The sequence below is a fragment of the Calonectris borealis genome, chromosome 11 (assembly GCF_964195595.1).
Source record: "Calonectris borealis chromosome 11, bCalBor7.hap1.2, whole genome shotgun sequence".
NCBI classification, from domain to species: domain Eukaryota; kingdom Metazoa; phylum Chordata; class Aves; order Procellariiformes; family Procellariidae; genus Calonectris; species Calonectris borealis.
The window spans coordinates 4,261,784-4,287,918 of NC_134322.1; the positions used below are offsets into that span (position 1 = coordinate 4,261,784).

The 26,135-nt window shown below is 42.1% G+C and overlaps 1 protein-coding gene across 1 annotated transcript in view; it reads left to right on the forward strand.

Moving 5' to 3' along the window:
* ADAMTS17 (ADAM metallopeptidase with thrombospondin type 1 motif 17) overlaps positions 1-26,135 on the forward strand; it is a 191,965-nt gene that overhangs the window by 12,937 nt on the left and 152,893 nt on the right. The window contains exon 4 of the mRNA XM_075159828.1: positions 15,203-15,375. Coding sequence (XP_075015929.1) covers positions 15,203-15,375 — 173 coding nt within the window. The remainder of the gene's footprint in view (positions 1-15,202; positions 15,376-26,135) is intronic.

Consider the following 26,135-nt stretch of genomic DNA (forward strand, 5'->3'; position numbering starts at 1 on the left):
TCCTGAGAAATGGCAATGATTTAGATTTTAATTATGTGTCTGGCAGTTAATAGTAGACATTCTCTAATGCTCTGGATTCAGTTTCCAGTGTCATGCTGACACACCATGCCAGTGTTAGGGTCCTGGACTTAAATCCTGTGGGTCTCCGTGGGTATGTGAGGTGGTGATGGCATGTTCCAAATTGTCAGTCTTCAGTTGTGACCCAGCCTGTTAAAGTTGTTTTTTAAACTGTTGTAATCGTGGATCTGATTTTATGCCCTAGAGTCCCCATTGGAATGGGAGACTAATAGTAAGGAGATCCAGTTCTTTGGTGACAGTCCTCCTGTCGATATTTTTCTCCTGTCTTTCACCTTTCTCCAGTCCACAGAAGGTCAGTAGGTTTACTATATTTTTGCACTTACAGTGTGTGCCTGTGAGCTGCTGCAAACCTTGCTGGTGTTCTAATGCTTAGCAGCTGAAACCCTGAAAAAAACGCAGCTGTCTCGCACCCTTTTCATTTTGGGGTGAGTTTTTTGTTTGGTGTTAATAATAAAACAGCTGTTGATATTATTATTTCCTATCATTTTTCAAGAGAAAATGTCTAACTCTATTCACTGATCATATCCTGTCTTCTCCCATTTTTAAAGCCAGTCAGATTATCAGCTAGTATAAACTGGTCTAGTTTTTGGCTTCTTTGGAGCAGTTGAGTTTTATCCTTTCTGGAAATCTGTATGGATGCATTGTGTAGAGAGTATTTTTTATGAACTCCGCGAAATCTCTTCTTTAGGTTTCAGTGTGCCTATATATTCTGTTCCTTTTATTCCTCTCCTGCCCCACTACCCCATCAGTATTCCAGCTTCTGCCTTCTACTGGATGGACTGCATACTAAATGGAGGCAGCGGGTCAAGGCATCTATGCTGTCTTCTACTGGGCTGCCAATGGGACAAAATGGGAAGCAGGACTGGCAGGTTTAATGGGTACAAGAGTAAGACCCACCAGTATGGGAACAGTTGAGTGATCAGGAACAAGTGCTGCTGTTGGACATAAAGGGACATGGCAGCAGCCGGAGGCACAAAAGGCTTCCTTATTGGGAACAGCAGTGGAAGCAGAGGTCTGAAGGAACTGACTGGAATAGGCAGCCATGAACTTAAAGTTTGCCTGTATCTCTTGGTTTTTTTGTTTAAGCAAGCTGGTGTACCAGCAGGGATGACCTTTGCTTGCTCATAAGGTTGCCTCCTAGCTGGCACTGCTTGTTGGTAAATCCTGTAGCCAGGAACTTTATTTTCTCTTGTGTGGAGTTGAACTCTTAGTAGTTCAGCAGGTTTATCATTCTCATGGGTTCAGACTAAGCCAATCTTCTTTTTGATTCTCTGAGTATGAAATCTTAGTTCTGGTTAGAGTTACAGATCCCCTATGTCTCTTTTTAGAGGAAGCATCAGAATTCATCACCACTCTGATTTCCTAGCCAAGTACCGTAGGTGCTGCAGCACTGTGTTCATAGAAAATGCATTACAAAATTCTTACACTGTAAAATAAGACAGCTATTAGTTAAAAGCTGAACTGAACCAAAATCAGCCCAGGAAATCTGCCTCATCCTTTTGCCACTGAACCTTTTGACCTTCTGTCTAGGAGCAGAAATTCCCTCCCTGAGAAGAGGGACTAAAGGAAAGGAAATGGGGGAGAGACTGGGTAATTACATGGGATCACAAATGGAAAGAGGAGGTGAGTGAGTACCAAGGTATCAGAACTGTAAAAATAAGACACTAAAAGGGGACGCTGAAAAAAAGTGTTCCCAGTAGCACCTCCTTCTTCCTGAAGGCTTCTGGGGACCCACTACATGCTGCTTTTCTCTGCTGTGTCCAAAAGCGAATGTGAATAGACCCCACAGTTGCTGGGATCCTCCCTACAAGCTTTGTCCTCCTCAGGTTGGCCCAGAGGTGATTGACAGGCAGGTCCTGAGCCTGGGGGGGACCTCATGGCATGGGCTAGGTGAACCCTTGGTCTGACATGATGTGATCTCACTTAACTCTGTGTGTCAGCAAAATTAATTATATATCTGTTAGGTTCCTAATCCATACACAGCTTGAGGAACAAGAATTCCCTACTGCAAGCAAAGTTGTTGAAGTTCTTCATATTTGTTGGGCATGCATGCACACACTACTACCATAGCTCAGGTCATGCAAAGGTGGTGGCCAGGCCACATGGGCTGAGTGTGTATCTGAGCTTGGAGGCAGAGGGAGATTAACAGTGTGATGTAAAATTTATTTAAGGCTATGGATCTTGTTCTGTGACTGGATTTTTCTCCTACCTGATGCTAATTGCGGGGCTAAGCTAGGACTGGATTTGGGGAGAGCAAAGCACCCGACTGCTGCACAGTGGGGAGTGCTGCTTGCTCATGCAAACAGCCACTGCTTCAAGTAGCTGTGTCATAAAATAATGAAATTGCTCATGGGCTTTGCCACTTAAAGGCAGACTCCTGAATGTTTTTCATTGTTGCGGGAAAGAAATGTAAGTCATGGCTGTTAATAGGCTTAGCACGTTAACGACCTAATTGACTCCTGTCTGGTTTGGATTAACTTTTGTGCACAAGGGGTTTAGAAACAAAAAAATTAATCCTCTCTGACACACAAAAGGTCCATTCCTAATGAAATTGTGTGGAAATGATGATCTAGGGGCATGCTTCCAGAGTTTCTTCTGGGAGAAGTTCTCTTTACTATGGTACTCACCAACATCGGCAGAGTGAAGGACTGATCATATTTGTACTAGAGGTTGTTTTTCACTGGCTTGTAATTTGGCTCACCCAGGCTAAAACTTGGCAGGAAAGAATGGAGGTTGTAAATACTTAGGAAATATTCACATGCTAGACATTTTAGATACACATCCTGTATTGTGGAACAATATAGACAGAAAAATACATATTTGTGTAAATACAATATAAAACCAGTATTTTTCAAAGCCACAAAATCGCCACGCTTGGGCATTTTTCAGTCCTTTGCTGTTGTTCTTGTATTTTCTTAACAGACAAGAATCACCTTTAAAGATATTTTCTTCGTAAAATTTTATAATTCAGCGGTACCTGGCATGGTGTGGGGTTATTTGGGATTCAAATAAATTACAAAGTATCAGACGCTGAATTTTTAATGTTAGTTATTGATCATGTCACAAGAATTTAAACAGGGCTAAATTGTTCAATGGCAAATTTCTATTTGCAGCAATGGTCCTGTGATATATGAACTTAATTGATTGTTAAAAAAACATGCATGGTGATGTAATGACTTGTGTGAGTATTTGTAGGGGGAGGAGGAAAGCATTTTAAGAAAGCAAAATGAACTTAATTAGGAAGTGCCATGTGTCAGCGCTACTGAGGGGATAGAGAGCACAGCTTTCCAAGAGCATTCCTCTTGTGTTCCACCCAGAAGTGCAGTACTTTCCTCACAGACCCCAGCCATGGGAGAGGGAAACTGAGCTGAACATTTCCTTGGGGCTAGGTAATGCTAGCAGTCTGGTTTGATAAGGGGTTGTCAAAACCTCTAAAACAACTCTTTTAGTCTAAGTGGCGTAACATGTCCTACAGCACTTGAAATTATTTTTAGAGCTGCAGGAGAACTTTGGGGAGCCAAATTTCTCCTGGAATAATCTGTATAAGAGGATTAATCTGGCTGCAGTCAGGAGTGGGAAAGTACTTAGGGTCTTGCATGACTGGATCTTTGAGATTTGAATCTGAAAGTGCCTACGAATGGGCTAAAAAAAAATCCCAGGTCTGTAGATTCAGGGCTGATGTTTTAATTCCTTTGTTTAAATTCTGAAGTGCTGCAGCAGCAAAGGACGGATCCCATCACCATGGGCCAGGTGCTATTGTTAGTCATATGATATGTGTATACGTATTATTTTTATCACCTGTCATCCAGCAGGAGAAAGAGTTCAAGTCACAATGCACATTTCTGCTCAGGAATGAACACGAGCCCCTGTGAGGCAAACAGAAAACCTATTAAAAGGTTTCCAGGTGCATATGCTGTGAGGGGGAAGGAAGGAAAGGTTGGGTTTCATTTGCTCTGAAGCATGGCGTCATTAGGAACATGGGAAATAGCTTCACACCAGTGATGTGAAACACTTCTTCGGTTCTCATCTCTAGACACTGGGCTCCATATGGGGTACAAACCTGCTATCACACACTGTTCTGATTTTAAAGAACTAGTCTGGCGACTTTCTTGTCAAAGGTCCTGGACTAGAGGTCTTTCTGAAGAGGGAATGGAGTCATAGGGAGTTTTATTTGTTGGTTTTAATACACATAAGTAAGAATTTCTCTACGGGTGAGCCAAGTGGGGAGAGAAAGAGGTCTCTCTTAATGCATCATACATGATTTTTTGCAGTGCCCTCAGGTTTGGCCTAGACATCCATGAATGGACTTCTCAATTTATTTGTGGGGACAAGAGGTAGCTGCAGGGCTAATCTGTGTTTTAACAGTATCTGTGATTCCCACCAATCTCTGACCCCATAAGAAGAGCTCTTGACCGAGAGGAAATAGTACAGCTCCCCCGTAGTCCTCTCTGGTCTGCCCATCTCCTTTATTAACCCTCAGTAGCTAAGAATGGGGGTAGAAAACACCTGAGACAGGGCTTCTTTCATTGCCCTGTCTCCCTGCAACCTTATAATATATACAATAAAGCTGTTTCCACGTGACAATATCCACAACACCCTCAGCTGCAGTAAATGGGTATAGTTATGTTAACTATCATGGAACAGCAGTAGTTTAGCTAATTTGCTGAGATCTGGTCATGTATTTTGCATGTTTCTTATGCCATCAAAGTCTATGGATGGGAAAAGTTTTTCAGTTTTTCTTGGTGAGAGAAAATATCAATGTTAAAGTCAGAATCAAGCCATGTTATGAAAGCATAGGAATCTCCTCTAACCATGTCATAAAACTTTCTGTTTCTTTGGGAAAAGTAAGTTCTGTTATAACTTTTCCAAAGGTCTCCAGTGATGTATTAAAGTCCCCTTACATAGAAGGGATTTGATATAAAATACAGTCCAGGAGCATGAGAGAGAGCAGCTTGTCTTTGGAGGGAAGGTTGTTATTTCATGTTTATGATATAGACCTCATAAATTACTCTTAAATGTGGGTTTGCTTTAAACCCTTTTGTCAGTTTAAATGAACCAGTTTTTATTTAATGCAAATGTGCCGCATAGAGAGATGCATATAGTGAAAAAACAGGAAGATCAACATTTTAATTCACAAAATAACAATGCGTTGCTTCTCTGTATAGTTACTTCTAACCTGTTTTAACAATTGATCAAAGCTGGTAATAATTTTAAAAAGTGCTAGTATGCAGGTATCAAATGGAGGGAATGCTTTCCCTGAACAGGTATAAATCCTAAACACATGTTACTGCTACATTGCATTTCCCCATCTTTAATCATTGTCTCTTAGCTGTGTTTTCTCTGCAGGTTTGAATTGGCCTGAAATAGCAGTTGTTATGGCCAAAAAACATGTGTGCTAAAAATAGAGGGATGTAATGCAACCTGTATTAGTCCATATTAGGAAGCATCTGTTGAAGAATTAAAGCAAGGATTTCAACAATGGGCTGTGCAGAAGATGTAATGTGATTAGGTGTTTGCAAGCATAGAAATATTCCCTGTATCAGAAATTTAGTACTTTACCCATGGGAGTGTGTCTCACTTGTGTGGATAAATCCCTTGGATTTTTCAGGTCCCTGGTCTTCCAAACAGGGAGTCTGGATTTTCCCTGTAAGTGTGTGATTGTTTCCTTATGGCTGATAAAGAGCAGCCTTTTGGAGCAGTCTACCATTCGGAAGTGTCCTTTTCCATCACATGTGGCAAGTGAAGTTTTATTGCCGGTCTGTTCTGGATGGAGCCCTCAGCATGAGGGCAGCACGGATAATGTGGAGCAGGAGGACTCCAGTTTCTTCTTCCTCTACTGTCAAGGTGCAAAAGAGATGAAAAAAGAGGACATGCAAATAAGCATAGTGTATGGATTTCTTCCCCTTCCAGAGCAGCTGCACACAGTAGAGCTGTACTGCTCCTTCACTTGGTTCCTAATAAAATTTAGCGCTAGTTTCCATTGGAACCTAATGAAATCTAAACTGGCAGGTGGTAATGAGCTAGGTTGTCTAGTGTACACCGTCCTTGTCTTGGGATGTTCACAGGTATTCCAGTGGTCATTCTGGCTAGAAAGGCAAACAGGTGGCTCCAAGGAGACTAAGGTACATTGCTTACCTTTTAGCTGTCTTTGTTTTTTCCATATTGTCATAAACCATAGCTCAGGATTAGAGCCAAGAGTTGGGACTCGGGACTCTGTTGGCATCAATTCCTAATGTAGTTTGACCTTCGACCTTCAGCAGATCCCTTGGGATCTTACCTATAAAAGTTACCAAGTGTTGGGCACCTACATGTTTGTGTGGCCAAGATGGGAACACTTTAGGACAGGTTTTGCCTCTGTTCAAAAGCTCTGAGCTTCCTAAGTCATAGATGTCCCAAACTGAACCCAAGACTGAAGGCACAAAAAATTAGAGGTCATTTAGACTGTAACTTCTAACTCTCAAGCAGTTTCTTTATTTGCAAATTAGGGCTACTAACTCTGAGCTGGCAATGGTACCAAGAGCCTTTGGATCTGAAAGTTGCTCTATAAACTGACAGTTTCTTTCTCAGCTGATCTGTTCCCTGGGTAGTTTGACAGATCTGTATACATTAGGGATTAAAAATAACCATTACACTACTTTTTACTTCACTTTGACCTGCTGAGCCAGCACCGTTGTGGGAGATGAACCTGTATTCTTTACTGGATTTTGCAAATCACCAGAAGGAAATTGCTCGGCTTTCAAGGAGGTCTGTGCCACCTCTCTCAAGATATAGGTGTATTGTGGTTTAATCCCAGCCGGCAACTAAGCACCACACAGCCTCTCGCTCACTTCCCTCTGGTGGGGTGGGGGAGAAAATCAGAAGAGTAAAAGTGAGAAAACTCGTGGGTTGAGATAAAGACAGTTTAATAGGTAAAAGCAAGAGCCGCCCGGGCAAGCAAGGCGCAACAAGGAATTCATTCATTGCTTCCCATCGGCAGGCAGGTATTCAGCCATCTCCAGGAAAACAGGGCTCTATCATGTCTAATGGTTACTTGGGAAGACAAACGCCATGACTCTGAACGTCCCCCCCTTCCTTCTTCTTTCCCCAGCTTATATACTGAGCATGATGTCATACGGTATGGAATACCCCTTTGGCCAGTTTGGGTCAGCTGTCCTGGCTATGCTCCCTCCCAACTTCTTGTGCACCTGGCAGAGCATGGGAAGCTGAAAAGTCCTTGACGAGTGTAAGCACTACTTAGCAACAACTAAAACGTTAGTGTGTTATCAACGTTATCCTCATACTAAATCCAAAACGCAGCACTGTATCAGCTACTAGGAAGAAAATTAATTCTATCCCAGCCGAAACCAGGACAACGTGTAATGGTGAGTCCAGACTGTAGGTGGGGAGCCCCTGGTTTGGTGAGTCCCTGAGCTCTTGCAACCTCAGCAGAAGTGATTGGAGTTCAGCGGCCAAAGCCCAGGGTGGCTGGGTAAGGCTGGCTGTTGTAAAAACATTCTTTGGAAACTAAGCACGTTTGCTAAAGACTCATTAAAATAAAATAAACCTGGAGGCCAATGATGCCATTTTTCATAGTGTAATTGCAGCCAGGCGTTTTGTAGTCTCTAAATCTCTGAAGTGGATTAGGACTGTACTTTGTGATTGGTCTCAGATCTGCTGAGGTTAAGTGATCAAAACTGAGGAGTCTGAGTTCACAGTCTTATGTACATCACTCCTTATCACTAGGACCTAATTATATTTGTGTTACAGGATCTTCCCCCAGGGCCCCAAGCAAGTTGGGACCTTTGTGTGTCTGTCACAAAGGAAATCAATTCAGCTTCAGAGAATTTACAACTAGTAATAGAGCAAATAAAAAATAGGATGAGAAACTGAGGCAAGAGGCTAAGAGGGAGGGGCAGAGCAGGTATTTCCATTCCCACTTTAATAGTCTTACCACTAAGCCATGCCCACTGTGCCTGCGTTCTGTACCATTAGATTGTCTTCTCTGAATGTCTTACATGAGTGAGTCCTTGTTTCTAGCTGGATGGAAAGACTACAATGAAGCTGTCCTTTTAAAAGGAGATTGAGTGCACATAGTTCAGGAGGTGGTGATCTTTGAAATCTTGCTGACAAATTGAACCAGTGAGTGGATGGAGATCATAGTGCTTATCCTGTGCTGTCTTACAGGCCTTCCATTAAAGACGAAGTCCTGATGTGTTATGTTGACAACTGAGTATGTTTTGCAGAATAATAAGGTTTTAACTGATGTGTCCAAGCCACAGACTAACTTGGATAACAATTCTTGCAATAAAATCTCTGTGGTGTTTTGAGATGCAGCACAGAGTTCATGACTTCTGTCTTAAATTCTTGTTTGCTGCTGTGCCAGACAAATAGTCATGAACTTGTGATTTGGTATGAAAGTGGCCGTGTTAAAACAAAACAAAAAAACCCAAACAAAAACCCAAAAACACCACCAAAAATTTTTGGGAGGTGGATTAGGGAGCAATGAATCATTCTGCTATGCAATGATTTTTTTCCTACCAGTTGATGCATGATTTTGTCTGCCATTCTAGTCAGAAAGAAATTGGAGATGCATAACCATTTTGTAGGACAAGGTATTAAAAATGAGATGATAGCTCTCAGTCTGTAATCAGCTGTTATTTGAATGAGCAACCATTTTTAATTCCTGAACTTCAGAGTACCCACTGGCATCAGCTAGCTGTGGTAAATCTGAAATTCCAAGCTTTTAATGGAGATATAAAAGACCAGTGTACAGGGACAATATTGTGCTGTGTCCTGACAGAGGTGAAGGGGGTTCCATGTTCCCATGTCTGGAAATAGAAATAGATTGGAGAGTGCTGGCTGTGGCAGCAACTCCAATAGTGTCTGTTCTTAGTTTTCTCCTTCAATCCTTGCTTGTATCTACTCCGAGGTGGATGCCATAGGAAAGGTGTCAAGGTAGCAACTGTGTGGAGCAAGGCCCCTGGAGCTGAAGTGTGGTTTCTTTTTTTTTTTTTTTTCCCCTTCAGGAGATCAGTGTTTTGAAAAAGAACCTCTCTGTTGTTGTATGGATGAAAACTGCAGCTGCAAGGTAACCAATGCACAGAGCTTTGGATGTAAAGCCCACAGGAGGCAGTGAAGGGATGTTTCTGGTGGTGTCCATGAATTTCGAACTGGCACCCTTTATGTTCCTGTGGTGATCTCACAGCTCTGAGCTGTCCCATGATCTGTGGTTGCTCTTTTAGCTCAGGCTGTGTTAGCACATATTCTTCTGTGGGCTGACTTCTGCAGCAAATGTTTTGTCATCCTGGAAGTCTCTAAACCTGTTAAAATTTGTCTTGCTTCTAACCATGAGCAACTTGATCCCCAGACCAAGCAAACAAGATTGCTGACTTGTACAGCTTGTGGGCATCCACCGTGGTGTTGCTGTGCAGCCAGTCTTTTGAAGAAGCTGTTCAATAAATGGTTTGGAAGCAGCTCTGCTGTCAGATCCAAACATGAGGAGTAGATTGATTTAACTGTAGCGTATTTCTTTTGATGTGTTTTTAAATAATAAACACTATGTGTTTCAACCCACCACTCCTTGATCTTAATTCAAACTAAGAAGGAAGCCTGCCTGTATTCTGGTTAGGTTTTGCTTTTGCTCTGATCCTGGGACGTAAATGATGCTGCTGAATTCCACTTAATGTTTCATTTCCTTCCTGGGCTCCACCTTACACCTTGCTTTCTTGATTGGAAATGAAATCAAGTCATTATGCTAGATTTGAAAATTTCTTTGAAATTAGTGCAATTTCTAGATTAAATAACAATGAGTTTCTAGATTAAATAGCAATGTCTAAGAGACATAGATGCAGTATAATGATCATTTAAACACAAAACTGATAGCCTTTTGAGAGGGTGTTTGTAGCCTATTACTGGTACCAGAGAAACTTTGTGGCATCCTGTCACTCTGATAATTCAGCAAACTTGCCCTTCCTCTGATTGACATATGGTTTTAGGTTAACTAGTAAGTATATACCTCAAGAACTTCCTTTCTTTAATTTCTAGGCTTGGTTTGTGTGCAGGATCTCCCTTCTTTTTCTCTCTCTTTTGCTTTGGAGACGTGATGATTTTTACTTTTAAGTTAAAGTAATAAAACCCGCCTAATGTGAGTACCAGTGAAAGATTCTCCAGAAAATCCTGAGGCATAGGGAAAACTAATGTTAGCTCTTTGCCCCACTTGCATACTCTCTCCTCCTTTTTATGCTGCTGAAGTAACAGCATAAAGGAAAACAGAGCTAGCTCTCCGTGTGAGGGTATATAGAGATGTTAAAGGCGTCATGGGTGGAGGGAAGTTACTAGAGGGCTTCCTGAGGAAGAAAAATCCTGGAGAGGATTTTTTAAGGCAGCAATAGAAAAGGACTTGCAGAAAGGACTCTGCAATTTTGCTTTCATTTGTGGCTTTTGTTGAACTGCATCCAGAAACTTTCAGTACGTTTAACTAGAATGAGGTAGCTAAAACTACAAAGAGGAAGATTAGGGAGAAAAAAAGTGGAAGGCTATAGGAGAAGAGGTTGCTTTTCAGATGAGTCTGGGAAATACTGTTGGAAGGGAGGTAGGAGGAGCAGGAAGGGACTCTGCAGTAACAGCAGAATGTGCCAAAAACCAGACGGTGCTAGACAGGGCTTTCGGTGTGTAATAGGAAAAGTTCATTTGGGGTGGTTGCTTTGGAATTGTGCATCTGCTGGGCTGCCATAAAAAGCACTGAATATAAGGAGTTTTCTACTGAGGCTTCAGAAGAGCTCTGTTGTGCTTCTGATTGCAGTAGGGACTATGGTTTTTTTTGCCATTCTGAGGAAGATTTCAACGACTGTTGGACTGCAGAATGTGATATGATCATGGTGCTTTGCAGGTGACTAGCCAAGGAAAGGTAAGAGCCTGTAAATCAGTGTCAGCTAATGAGCTTATGCAATGTTACATCCATTTTATACTAAGGATCTGGGGGTGTACCGCCCTTCTCCCATCACCTAACAGCCCTGAATTTTGTGGAATTTTTGGCCACGTAGAGTGTGTAACACACTGTCAAAGTGACTGGCAAAAGAGTAATGTCCATTGTGCACAGTCACCCGCAGCATATATGTGCTGTGTTGTAGATTGACTGTTTCAGCTCATATTTCACATGAAATTGTCTGACCTCTTAAGCGGGGAACACCTGACTCCTAAAATAGTGTGCAGTTTGGTTATGTACGCTCCCCGCAATGTAAACTCCTCTGACAGGCTCCTGCCCATGTTTTATGGCCTCTCATGCCTTCACACTAACACTTAACATCTGCACCACAAAATTTGTAACATCAGTTTGTTCAAATAAAGAATCCACCAAGCATTTAATCCTTGTTTTAATGGCTGATGTTTATTTTAGTTTGGGGTTTCACATACTCATGGAGGGATTTTTTGCCCATAGTCCATAAATCACACGGGGCAGAAGTGAGACTTCTCTGTGCTGGCTTGTTTCCAAAATGAGGCTCTAGAGATGGGTTTTTTTTTGATACCTCCATAAAGTTGACTCACCTCAGGTATGAGTTGCAGATGCGTTTAATGAGGATTTTTACTATTGGTTTTGGATCTTTTTCCCCCCTTCATCAAGTGTCTGTGATATGGGATGTGTGTATTTCTTTTGTTCTGTTTGTGATGGGTCATCCATGCAAATGATAGTTGTGTTTTCTCCATGTGCTTGATTATGCTGGAAAATTGTTTGCATGTGTGGTAGGCAGGAAGGTGCAAATAGAAAGGGCCACTCTGAAAGTAGCCCTCTGCAAGGACAAAAAGAATAAAGATAAGTTACCCTATAGAGGAGCTACAAACTTAAAAAAAAGGGTGGGGGGGGACACACGACACATGACGCCTCTGTTCAAGTAGTTTGTGTTGCTTTGCCTTACCTCTTCTGTAGTGTATCATCAGTGACCACCTGAGCTCTTTGTAGACTCCCTTGAGTCCATTACATGTTGCCTGTTTTAAGCACTCAGTAAGCTTACACTTGGAGAATGTGAGGGAGAGGATGAGAGTAAGAGCCCGGATTCTCAAAGTTAAGTCACTTTGGCTGTGTTTCTAGGCAAGCCTGTGGGGTGGTAGTTTTCCACACACAACCTCTAATCCCTACCACCCAGTGGAAAGCAGCCAATCCACAGCTTCAAGTAAAACTGATGGAGGAATGGGGGCCAGAGGCTTTGTGTGAACCAGGACTACCCAGCAATTTGCCAGGAGTCCCTTTACGCTGCTGCTCTCCAGAAATCACACCTTTCAGAGTTTTGTACAACTGCCTTCTGCAAAGAGGTGCTGAATGGAATCGGCAAAGCCTTGCCAATTCCTTCATCTGCTTCTGGAGGAGGGACCATGCCAGGCAACCCTATGGTAAATGACCATGGCATGACCTCTTCTCCCCGGAGTGCAAGCTACAGTCTAGCGTAGTGGCTTCCTCCTCTGACACAAGTGGCTTCTTTTCCACCAAAAAGGAGATTTGTGAAGTGAAAACCCAGAGTACTCTGAATTTATTTTCTTCCCCAGCTCATTCAATGCCAGACCCAGACTTATTTGAGTTTAGGCCTAGCCCCCTATAAAAGCAACTTCTCTATAGGTAGGAGATTTATACCAGCTGAAAACTTTTAATTTATTAGGGAATTACCAAAATAAGAATTTGATGGGGAAGTGCTGTTACTTCCCGGAAGGTTCTGATTGCTAGCAGCAAGACCCAAAAGGTCGATGTTCTAACTGGAATAATTTGCCTTCTCTTCCTTTTTCTGATTTCTCCCCTGGTATTTAAATGATAACCTTGAAAGTAGTGCAGCTAAAGATGCGTGGCTATGCAGAGGGAGGGATGGGTGGATGAATGGAATGGAACGAGTAAACAAACAAACAAACATGGGAGCTTGTTCACAGAAGTTTGGTGAAGTAATCTCCATTTCATAGTTGGCAAATCAAAGGTGCGTTCATCTTTCCTTCTTTCTGGTACAGTCACTCCATTTTATTTTACTACTGTTCTAAAGCACTTAGAAACATACAGATCCCCTGCTCTGTGGCAGCTTTGTCATGACTGCGCACTTTTCTGTAGTTGTCCTGCAGTCTATGTGAAAACAAGCCTCAAAACTTGGTTATTTTAATCTTTGCTGCTGGTATGTAGCTTCCATTATTTATGAGCACCCCAAGTTCTCATTTTTTGCTTGTCCATGGGCTCCTGTCTGTCGTCTTAGACCCAGGGGGATATTTCCAAACTCTCTTAAAAAAATACTCAAATCAAATTTCATGGTGGCTTTCTGAGTTTAAAATACGTACCAAGTGTTGACAGTTGATGCCTTGGGCAGAAAAGCGTGTGCAGAGGTATACTGGATGACTGCTACACAACTCAGAATAGGATATGGGATGGTCATGTGCAAATGTGCATATTGACAAGACAGAAAATGTATGAATGAGCAAAAGGCAGGGAGTCCATTTCAGGTGGGCTTTGGGGGGCTTACAGTTAATGGAGTTTATCACCCTGAATACAAGAGGGTCAGTCAGGGAAAACTGATGATCTGGATGCAAGTGCATTTACCAGCCTGGGAAAGAAGGGAAATTCAAGCTGAATTATATAAGGGAGCTGGTAAACAGGCTGTGGAAAAACAGGATCAGTGAACACTAACTCAAATCTGCCTGCTGCAGAATGGTTCTTTGCTAAGAGAAGGTCTCAAGTTAAATCTACAGAAAATTAAAAAGCGATTCTCTGCTCTGGGAAATGAGCAGCATGTGTAGTGTGACATGGGAGGTATCTCTGATCATCCATTATGGTCTATCCTGTGTCACTTTTGCATTGAATGTTGTGTTTGTACTGTTTCAGGACCTGTTGTGTGTTCTGCTCCCTTTTTCATTGGAAGAAATCAGCATTAATACCAGTGTCAGTATCTTATCCATAGTATATTGCAGGCTGAGCAGTAAGCAGATGTAATTTCAGTGAATCTTGGCAGTTTGTTTCTTATTGCAAAATAAATTTGTTTTAATGACTTCATTTGCTTTTCTTTCATTTTACAATTGAAAACATGAATACATTTTTTTGTGACTGCAATGAAGTGAGTAGATTCAAGTTCAGATACGAACTTAATTTCTCCTTTGGTCATGCCTCAGGTGCTTTGCAGATCTGCCTTTGAGCTGTGAAACACATTTCACCTTTCAGTTTAGAAGAGAACAAATTACTAATACATTAGTCCCTTAGTTTGGAGGAAGGGAGGTTTAACTTCTGTGGTTTAATTTTTGTGTTAATGGTAGCTGATCACTGCTTCACTTTCTAGTCCTTAGAATGGGTCCTTTTCACAGGTTCTTGTAACTTAAGTTCATTAACGATCAGCTGGTCTAGGGAGTCCCTTCTTTTGGTACACATACCACAATAAAGAGGCATGTGAGCTCTGCACGTAGGTGGCCAGTGACTGCAGCTGCTGGTGCTGGCGCTCATGCCAATAGCAATAAATGAGCAAAGAAAGCTTGAGAAGGTCTTATCTAGCCTGACCTTCTGCACTTCTGGGTTTCATCCAGAGACTTCTGCAGTTGGCCAATAATGCATGTTCCAAAACAATCTGACTTAATTTAAAATTTTGAGCCTCTATCTTGTGTTCTGTTACATTGCTCTAGTAATGCTGGTAGCAAGTAAAAATGCAACTGATGGAAATAGTGACTCCAGGAATATCTTACAACTTCCCTGGCTAAGGAGAACCTGGAGAGTCTACAGTGTACATTGCATCCCAAAACACGGTTTCCTATCCTAAAGTTTTCTTCAAAAGATTTTTCCTTAATTAGCACTTGTTCCATTATAGTGGAATGTTACTCCTTTCACAAGCAGGATTTCCAGTTTCTGAAATCTTTGCAAGAACATGACTTCTTGGTTTGAATTACAGTTAATCTTTTGCTTTTCTGGACGACTTCTCTTTTCCCATCCTCTCTCCTATTTGCATGTCATCTCCTGGTCTCATACAAATCTGCACACAGAGGTACAGATGTACTTGCAATGGAACCTCTTGGTTGCTTCTTTTAATCAGCAAAGAACACTTTAATTAAAGGTCATTGCAATCTGAATGTGCACAAGAATGTTGAAAAGAGTATAAATGTTTTATTATGATCTGCTAGCCTTAATAAATATTTTGACTTTTAGAAAAGAAGAGACAAAAGAAAATGAAATCAACTAGTGACTGGAGGGAGAGAAGAAACGCCATTCGACTTACCAACGAGTACACAGTAGAAACTCTGGTGGTGGCAGATGCTGATATGGTCCAATACCATGGTGCAGAGGCTGCCCAAAGATTCATCCTCACAGTTATGAATATGGTAAGTAGGCACTTTACTCTCAAAAGGAGAAAGAAGAGTAAACAGATCATATCCAGGGTAGGTTAAATCTGGCTTCCTTGACAGCTGAAATGGGTAACTGTTTTGACCTGAGATATGAGGAGAGGTTTTGGTTTTCTTGTGTTATGTGCCACGTCTCCCCCATCTGTGTGATTCCTTGTATTTGCCTAAGGACATCACAATAAAAAACTTTTTTGAAACTGAAATTGCAAGTTTTCGGTTAGGAAATATTCCATAATTGTTCAGGAGTGGTGTTTTCTACAATGTTCTTTGTACTGTTATGGTTTACCTTGGACGAGAGTATCCCGGAGTGGATAGAAGGTCTTGTCTGATATGATGTTTCTTGGGTTCCTAAAGATTTGCATGGCACACCTGTTTCATAAGAGATATTTCTCTGTAGGTCATTGTCATAGCGGGCAGTCAAAGTGTTATTGAAGACAGCAGTCATATTGATTTCCAGCAGAAAACCTGGCTTTAAGTCAATTAGAAACACTTTTTATCTCTGATTTTTACATAATGAAAATGGCTGCCTCCCTTGCTGTAGAAAACATGGCAAACTTACCACCAAACTGCCAGCTGATCCCATTCTCTTTACCCCAGGACCTCTTGTGCTGCATGAAGTGGCGCTAATCATACCTCTGAATAGTTGATGAAGTTGGGCTTTGGAAGCACTCTAGAAATTTTGCAGAGAATCTGCCAGGAGTGCGGAGAGCCTTTTGAAATTGCAAGCTCATATGAAATGTGGGTGTTAATTTGTTAGCTGTCCTAGTAGTTAAGCCTTCCATCTCAGCTGATAAGGGAACACAAAGCCTCTCACCATGAGTGCTCACTCACTTGTTGGCAGTGCCAATAAAGAGATAATGGCTAAATTGGATGTGGACACTGAAAACTCTGCTTCGAGGCATTTGCACAAGGAAGTCTTGGAGGAAGCTTGTATTTCTCTGCCCATGCTATTGTAACATCCAGGAACAGTTCATTCTCCTGACTACTGCTTTGTTGTTGTTCATGAACAGCAAATTGGCTTGCAAAAAAATAACAGTTCTTAATAGTAATTGACTGGTCATGCTTCCCAGTAAAGAGCTGAGTGATGGATGCTCAGTGCATAATCCGGCTATGGAGCAACAGCTTTTTAAGAGGTCTTGTATTCCTTTATCAAGCACTGGTGTGAGGGAGCCCTCCTGTAGTGAAATGCTTTGCTGATTAAGCAGGGAGTCTTTTCCATTAACAAGCTGGTTTTCTGTGTCCCTTACTCTACCTTTTATTTTGCCTTCTAGCATGCTGTGACAATAGTCACTTAATAGGGCTTCATTGTGTCTCTACATTTATTTGGATGGGTTTGTAGGAAATGTCGTCTTGCAACAAATCCATTCATGCCACCATCACTTCAGGGTCTACTTACTGGCTTTCTGTGTTTAAGGATGTATTTGCTGAGGGCAAAAAAAGCCTTATTCTTCTCAAAGTCACGGTCCTCCACCTTTAAATTCACATACCAGCTCTGCAGTGGGCAGGCAGAACATAAGTCGTATTCAGCTCTGAACAAATGTGCTTCTCAAGTCACTTTTTGAACTAACAGAAATGCATATTCAGATGTAATGTATGTGTCAAGGCTGAGTTTCTTCCTTATGTCAGATGCTTGGGACCTTGAGAGGTGTGATGGATGCTTTTTGTTTGCAGTGGCAGCCCAGGGGTCCTCCTAAAATCTGTTCTGCACTGATTCATCAGTGAGATAATAAAAATCTGCCATTGTGTCCCACAGTTCTGCTGGGGCTGGGACAGGGCATTATGGCTGTGAGAGCTTTTAAAACACGTGTCTAATCATCTGTCTTGGTGATCTGAGTGCCTAAAGGTCAATTATTTCAGTGTAGCCACTAGTGCATCTCTATGTTGTGTAGCTTTATCAGCCTGTCAAGATTGTTAGGGTTGAGTACACTGATAGACCAAGCCCTAAACAAAAGATGAATAGTGTTGTCTGTCCAGGCTGAGGAGTACTGCAGAACATGTCAGCGACATCAGCTTGCCAGGTGTGAATGTATATGTATAGAGAGGTGCTGATAGATGGGTTGGGTTCTCTAAACCCATTTACTAAACAAATATTGAAGCTTTAGTTTCCAATGGATTTGGCTGATGGACTTTTAAGCTAGGTTCTGATGCTGTAGTGTGAGCTCACCCCTTTATTAGACACTAGAGAGTGCACATGGAAGAGGAGTCTTGGCTGAGGAACACATTTATCTGACATCTCCTAAGGTGCAAAGTCCAGCTGAAATGCTTCCCACTGTTAAGTCATTGCTCCTAGGGGCTCACCCATGTGGTTTTTCTGATGTCTGATAGGATTTGAATTTGTGTTTCAGCTTTTCAGCCTTCAGAGGAGCACTGATAGAGTGTCTCTACTTTGTCTGGCCACCTACATTCCCACGCTTATAGGAACGTAGTATCTTTCAGGCCTCTACCTACCTGAGGAAATTGGTTGTGAGTGGCTGGCAAGATCAGAAGTTACTGAGGAATAATAATAGGCAAACACATTTATGCAACAATGACATCGATCCTTTATTCTGAGGCTATAAAATGAGGTGAAATCGAAGGGGATTTTAACATTCCATTTGCCATAATGAAAGCTGATCTTCATCCCAGCAAAAGAGGCTGAAGAATAATTCAGAAAATTATTCTCAGGAAGAGAGAGAGGGTAGCCATGTGGTTTAGGTAGGCCTTAGCTGAACTCTTCTCTCAGCTGCACTCTTTGGGTAGTGCCTGAACCAGCCACGGTGAATCTTTGTGTGGCAGTTTCTCATCTGTAAAACTGTGGTATGAGGAATAGCACAACCCTAACTCCTTAGGGCAACATCTGTTACATCCTTCTCTAGTGCAGGATCAGTTGTAACTCCATGTAACCACACAAATGAAGGCCTCCTGGCTGCTTGGGATCTTTGTTTCCTGCCTGCCTTGATACGACTTCTGTCAGCCTTCTGTGACTGTTAGCTGGGGGACAGGATTTGCGCCATGATATTAGGCAGTGCTTATTCAGCTACACTGCAGGATGGCGGGCTGCCTCTAAAAGAAACCAGAATGTTAATTTTGGCTTGGATGCTTGCATTTAAGCAAATAGAACATTACTGGTCAGGGGTATATTAACTTAACTCCTCTCTGTAAGCCATTACGTTTACTGTCAAACCACAAAACAAGCATTAAGAGGTCTTATTAATGCATTTTATATTTATAGACATTTTAAATAAAGTGATCTGCCTTAAAGTATTTAATATCTATTTATGTTACAAGAATTTCTGAAGGGAAAAAAGTCAGCATTACAAAATACTGTTTTATTGCTCCCTTGGTAAATGAGAATCTTAGGGGGAAAAAAATCCCACCACCCTCGTCTAGAATAACAGTTAAGAAACACAGCAAAACCCTTTTGCAACCCGAAATAACAGGTAGTACTTCATATAGTAAATGCTCTGTTTTTAATGATAATTCTGTAGTTCTGACCATCCCCCTGAACAGAGAATAGATTCACATTAAAGGTACTTGATTTTTCTGAATGTGATTGTAAAGGTGCAAGCTCTTCCATTTACCAAACTAATATTCGAAGTTGTAAGACAGTTTTTTCCAAGGTCATGGAAGAATTTCCTTCTAAGGTGATCTGTAATGTATGAGTAGGAAAAAGCATGGCTCCAGGGCTTTGAGTTGACTTTTTTTAAGTCACCACCTCTAAAATGAAATCTTTTTTTGTTTTCTGGCAAGGTATTTGATTCAGCACAATTTTCCTAATGGACGATTCCTGATGGCTTTGTGATAATGTTAAAAAAAAAAAAAGCTGATAAAGAAGTTGTCAAATGCCACCATGTACATCTGCAGCCTTAGCGAGGCAGTGAGTTTATAGGCGTGCTGGGTATAAGGACATGGACAGGGAGAGATATCAGCAGAATTATAGAAATGCAAAACCAGCTACTTAAATATAGGTGCTGATTTATTTTTCTAAGTTAAACTCCCTTCTTATTGAGCTTTTGCACGGTGTTGCAGTGTTTGCATTTCAGTTCTTGTCTCCCCTTTGTATCCTTTGGCTTGAGTGCCTCTCCTGTTCATGCCCTTCTTCTGTAGCCGCCATGTTTAGAACTTCCTCTAAGTTCCAAAAAAAGTGCCTTTGTGGTAAAATATGCTTATTTTGTTCACCCGTTCTGTTAGTCTGCATCCGGCAACTGTAATTTCTCATTGCATTTCATCCATGTGAAGGCTGTTTGGATGGATGTTCTGTTTCTTATGAAGTCCTGTGTTGCTCCTGTGACACTTCATGGCTTCATCTAAACTGAACTTCAGGTTTCTCAGCCAGTAACTAGAAGACCAGTGCATTGGCTTTCTCTTTTCCTCTCCCCTGCATTTCTGTGTATCTGTTTACGATAGTTGCCATTTTGGGCTTAGTTCAGGAGCAGGTTCCCAAGCATGAGACATGCACTGCTTTCTTGCAGGAGTTTTATGCTTTTGTTTCCTCTTGTGTTTTCTTTTCATCTGAGAGAAACGGCCAGTAAGACAAAAAGGAGATTCTCTGTCCTCATAGACAGGCAAACTGTACTGGCCTCTACTGTGGCTGGTCTTCATGACTTATACTTTCAGCTTCCTGGAGAAAACTCTGATTCAAATGATTCTGAAACATATGATAAATGAGGTATGAGATCCTTTGGAAAGTTCTGTCCATGGCCATAGTGGTTTTAATGATGAGGAGTGACTGGTTTCAGCTAATACCTGAACAGCAAGTTGTGAATGTCGGCTGCTTGCAATTGTGCAGAGCTTACTTTGCAAACCAAGTCCCACTCAGACTGACCCTCTGAGCATTTAGGGACAGAGATGTCTGAATTTCCAAGACCATAACATAGTAATTTAAAAGCTGCTTTCTATGGGTTTGAAAATCTAAAAAAAAAGAGTTGTTTTTTTTCTCCCCTAAGTGCATTTTTGGGGATTTTGGAATAAATTACAACTGTGGCTTGATTTTGAGCTTGCCTTTTTCTGAGACTACAGCATGCAGGGGTAAGTTACTGTAGTATGTGTTAGTTCTCCTGCAGCTGTTGCTAAGCCATGCGATTAGTGTGGAAGCTCTTTGCAGCAGCAAGCAGTAACTTGAAGTTAGTGATCTTTTGGATGTCATTAAGAGGGAAAATTTTTATGTTGTTCTTTAGGAATAATACTGGTTTATTCTCTGAAGCCTTATTTTACACTCTGCAGATCGTTTTTCATTTTGGATTTCCCCTGTGAGAGTTTTTTCTATGTTAAAGAAGCAGATAAAATCATTTTTATCATGCATGCATTGATGGATTTATATCTCTGGGCTCTTGGGGGCTGGCACATACAGACTCAGGAGCTGCCACTGATAATCGGCTCCCTTACCCTGATCTGGAATTTTCATGATGGGAACAGGGACATAAGGGAAAAGGATATAAGTATTTGATCACTGTCTACAGATTTCTCTTTTCGCTCCAGCAGCCCCAGGAGAAAGAGTTATGTCAACTGTATCTTATAAAGAGCCATGAATATGTTCTTTTTCATAATGTTTAAAGGGGTAATTTGAAAGCTTGGCTTTAGGTGGGTGTTAGAAATTCTATAGCACTTCTCAAAACAAGTGAAAGACAACCTCAGTAACCTGACTAATGCTTCTGCTGTCCAAACGTCGTCCAGCAGCCAAGGCAATGGAGAGGCTCTTGCTTGAGTGCAATGCTTAGGGAAGAAAAAAGAAAAAAGTCAATTTACCCTCAGGGTTGCTGTTCTGAACTCCAAAACATCTGAAACACACACGTCTCCCTCCCACCATCCACCTGCAGAGGAAGCTCTTGAGAATTAAAAAAAATTAAACTGATGTAGTTAATTCCTCTTTTAGCCCAATTCCTCATGTTTAGGTTGTGCTTTATGCATGCTGGGGCAGGCCTGGACAGCTCATGCCAAAGCTGCATTTATTCTGTCCCTTCCATGTCAAAGCTATAAGGAGAAAGGAAGGCAGGAGGAATGCAAACAGCGGAGGAGACGGAGGATGGTTCAGGCTTCAAGCTTTTCTGTTTTAGGGCATTCTGTGCGGTAAAGCTCTGTCAGGGAAATGCAGATGAAGGAAGGAGATGTCCGAGACGGGCTTTATTCTTTTTCTTGTTCTTCTGCACTTCCCCTTCCATTTTTCTGTCTGTTTTATATGACTCTTTACCACACCTCTTTCTGTTTCCAAAGCTCACTCTCTCTACTTTTGATGACTCCTCACAGAATGGAAGTCAATATAGCGTAGAAGTTCATCTGCAACAGGGCAACTGGTGATCATGACCACACTTCAGCCACATTGACAGCTTTTCACATCCCTTCCCTTCAGCCTAGTGACCAAAAACCTCTATTGCTCTTCCAGCCAAGCTGCTTTCTGACACTGTGGTGATGTCTTAAAACAGTAACCTTTGCATTTTGTTCTATGGCAGTGTGTTAGCAGGTTTCATGCAGCTGACGCTTGTGTTCCCGGCTGCCTTATTTTATGAAAAGGTTCTAAAATACCCCAAATACTTTTACTTTTCCCCTGTTGGAAGTGGTCATAGCAGCCTCAAGGGTGTGAGGCAATTGCAGGCTTGAGGGAGGGTGGCCCACGGTATTGCGAGTGGGAAGGGAGGTGTCTGTGAGTCAGTCTATTAATGCATGTTGTCCGTGCAGCAGGAAATCTTGAGAACATCTGCACTAGGAAATCCCATTTCTCCTCCCCTGCTACCAATTATCTCAGCCACCTCGCTTGGCACTGTTAGCTCATGTGCCGATGGTAGCCACTTGGATGTGGTGTCTGAACAGCTTTGACACGCCAAGTCTGTGGGTGATGGTTTCCTTGTAGGCTGGGTGAGAAGGGCAGAAGGTGGTCGCTGCCATGATGGAATCCGATTCCTAGCAGGAAAGACCTATGGATTTGAATTATTTTATTTTAAAGGCAGCTGGATTCTGTGATAACGCCTCCTTTGGGCACAACCTGCCTCGCACAGTCCGGTTTAACACTGGCTGTGTGCTGCCAAAATGGCTGTGAATAACCTGTGTTGAACTCGGTCTCGTATTTTTTCATCAAGTCATTTAAGGTCTGGTTGTCTTCTCACTGGGATTCCTTCTAGCCTTAAAGACTGTGATTTGAGACAGTTTGGGTTTTCATTTAAAAGGATAGTGTATTGGGCGCAGCTGGCAAGGTGCAGGCAGTGGGGGCCTGCAGGGGCCTCTCTGAGGAGAGACCCCGGGGCTGCCCCGTTCTGGACACAGCCGGTTCCAGACGGCTCTGGCCCCACCACAGGGCAGCAGAGCCCATCAGCAAAGCTGTTGGTGCCTCCGTGAAAACATATTTAGGAAAGGGCAAAAGGCTGTATAGGCAGTGAGGAAAAAAGTGTGAGGAAAAATCTGTGTTAGCACCCAGATCAGAGCAGGAGGAGGGCAGGAGGTGCTCCAGATGCCAGAGCAGAGGTTGCTGTGCAGCCTGTGGAGAAACCATGGTGGGGCAGGTGGGTATTCCCTGAAGAATATTGTGGCCTGTGGAGAGGAGCCTACACTGGAGCAGGTTCTCCTGACAGGAACTGCGGCCCATGGAGAGGACTCACCCTGCAGCAGGGGAAGAGTGTGAGGAGGAAGGAGCAGGAGAGGAGCTGTTGTGGACTGACCACAATCTCTATTCCCCATCCCCCTGCACAGTTTGGGGTAAGGGAGAAGGAGGTAGAGGAGTCAAGAATGGAGGAGTGAAGTTGAGCTTAGGAAAACGTGGTGGGATGAGGTTGAGGGGAAGGCGTTGTTTTCATTTATCTTTGTTTCTTTCTATACAAATTATTTTAATTGGCAATGAATTAAATTTTCCCCAAGTCAAGTGTGTTTTGCCTATGACAGTAATTGGCAAGTGATCTCCCTCTTTTTATTCTCAACCCACGAGCTTTTTCATCTTATTTTGTCCTCCTGTCCTGTTGAGGAGGGGTTGTGAGAGAGCAGCTGGGTGGGGTATCTAGTCAGAGAAGTTCAATTGCCATGTGGCTGGTTGCCTCTCAATCTCAAACTCCATGTCTCCATTTCACAGTCCTATGTCCAGGCCAAATGCAAGGACAAATCACTTGTGCAGAACTGTCTTGCACTCTGTTTTAATTGAGAAGGTCCTCTCAGTACAGTGATGGAGAGTATACATACTGTACTCACTTGGTTAATGAATAAGAGCTGTTTGGGTGGTGATGTTTGCTTGTGCAGACCAATTTGCAGGCACACTTTTAGGTCTGCTTTCTTGCTAATTTGCCTGCAGATCTTAGCTCATTTTGAAAGACAAGTTTATTTGTGGGTGGAGTGTGAACAGTTCCCAACTAAATATATGTAGACCTTTCTGTATAAAACTTCACAGGGGGCTTTTTGCTAACTGGAAAAGAAACAGAAGAATCGGCGAAGGCAGATGAAACTGGAGATGTCTCCCACTCTTCAACTTGGTTCATGAAAGAAGATTGGAAATTGTAAATGTGATATTTTGACAGTGTCCTGCAGCTCTGGAACTGGACAATCTTAAATCACAGTGCTAATGTCTTCTTCAGCTGAGCCTATTATGATCACACTTTGATGGTTGGACTCGATGATCTTAGAGGTCTTTTCCAACCTTAATGATTCCATGATTCTATAATGATTCTAAATCCTGAGAAACAGTGCAGAGTTGTATGAAACAAAAAAGAAAAAAAAAAGGATTACTCTTCCTCTGGCAACTGTCTATCCATCTCTGAGAAAAAATCTTCAAACTTCATTAAGAAATTATTTACCCCAGCATGTGGGTATTGTTAGCTATCGTACTTTCTTGCCTTTTGCCAGTAATAAATCATCTACTTAGAGATTCGTCCTTGTAGTTAAACAACTTGTAAGCATGGCCAGAATATGCACTGCCACTTTTGTTTGCAACACATCTTCAAAATTCTGCACACTGTCTATCCTAAAACATCAGGAGAAACACTTCTTGCTAATACACCTGGATTTGTGCCGCAGCGATAATCAGCATCCTGTCATTATCAGAGTCTGGTAGGCCAGCACTGTGGTGTCAGGCAAGTTGCAGTATGTTTACCTGTACACGCATTAAAGTACTGATTGCAGTGCAAAGGAACCAGTCTGACTGCATTGAAGCAAGCATCTCCCTTTTAATCCAGTCAGAGCTCATGGAGTGAAAAGTCTGGTTCAGCCTCTGAGGCATTCACAGTGGGGGATGGAAGCAGAGCTAGCTGGAGCAGATCTCTGATGAGAAAGGGTCTGTCTCTTCTCTAGCTGGATTGTGTTTGAATGCTTTAGTTGTGCTGAAGTAGAACAGCCACTTGTACCAGTCAGGCTTATTTAGCAGAGGGAAAGGTTATTCCTACTAGGCAACACAAACTACAATCAATCTGGGGCTTCTTTGGGCTCCATTTAAGAGAATAAGCAAACAAAGCTTGAATAAACAAGCAAAGTAAAGCCTCTTTTGCATGCCTTGTGTCTTTTTGGTTTAGTATCCAATTGTTGCTGCTGCTAGCTAGGTTGGACTCTTCTGAGATCACTGATGGATGCAAATACAAATGCAGTCAAAGTTATCCGTAGGATGGAGAGCACAAGAGAAAAGGAAGAGGGGCTGACAACCTTCAAAATGACACGGTCAACTCTCCAGCAGCTTGTTCTTGCTGTGCAAGTTTTGCCAGTGAAAACTACCTTTTGAAGTCAGTGGTGTTTGGATCTCTCTGTACTGGGTCTGGAGGCAGGCAGCTTGTCTGCTTTGGTGGAAAGGCAAGCACCATCATCCATTAGGCTTAATAATAAGAACCTATTTGCTGTACTCTCATTTTATGAGTAGAAGCTTTATGGGATGGTCAGAGCTAGCAGTGAGCTAGGCAAATCAAAGGCATCCATCACAAGCAAATGTTTGTTAGTCTGTGTAGTGGTACATGAGAGATTGACTTGATCAGCATGATGCCCCATTGACCCACTCAGCTGAATGTCCAGGTCTCCATTTACACATAGGTCAACTGTCAGAGCCCTTCTCTGCAAGTGTCAAGTTTACCCCCCGGGTCTGTAGTGAGAGGCCTTAGCTACTCTACTAACACACCCCCGAGCTAAGTAAATAGTACCAGCACTTGTATGCATTTGTATACCAGCCGCAGGGAAGATAAATGGCTTATTGTGCTCGTACTGAAGGTCAGTGGGTCAAATACTGAGTAGCGTCTGTCTTGCAATCTGTGCCTAAATTATAGGAAACATTTATGTGTGTGCTTAAATCCAACCTCAAACACTAAAGAGCTTAAGAACATTCTTACACTGAGCACATTCCTGAGTATTTGCACAAACAGGAAAAATACCAAGCATTGAAAACATAATATCCGAAATGTGTTCATGTGTTGGGTTTGTTGTAGGAAGTTAGCTGAGCCTGTGTGATATTTCTAGCCAAACGAGACGTAAGGAATATAGCTTACCTGAGGCCAAATCCTGCCTCCCATTAGTCAAGAGTCTGTCTTCAGTGGTCTTGATTTTATTTTTTTTAACTGCGTAGGGAATACAATATTCATCCAAAGGTTGTTATGGGGTTTTTTAAACCTTTTTAAAATAAACCCCTCCCTCACCTTTTTTGATATAGTCTAGTATAGTCTAGTTAAAGCATTTGTACACGGAAAAATGAGTGGAATAAAATTCTGGCATCAGTTAAGATCTTACTTCACCTTATTTTGATAGGTTAGAACATATCTGAGCTGGAATGCAAAATCCGGAGAAAGTAGTAAGGTAGTTTCCGGTGCTATTTTTGTATT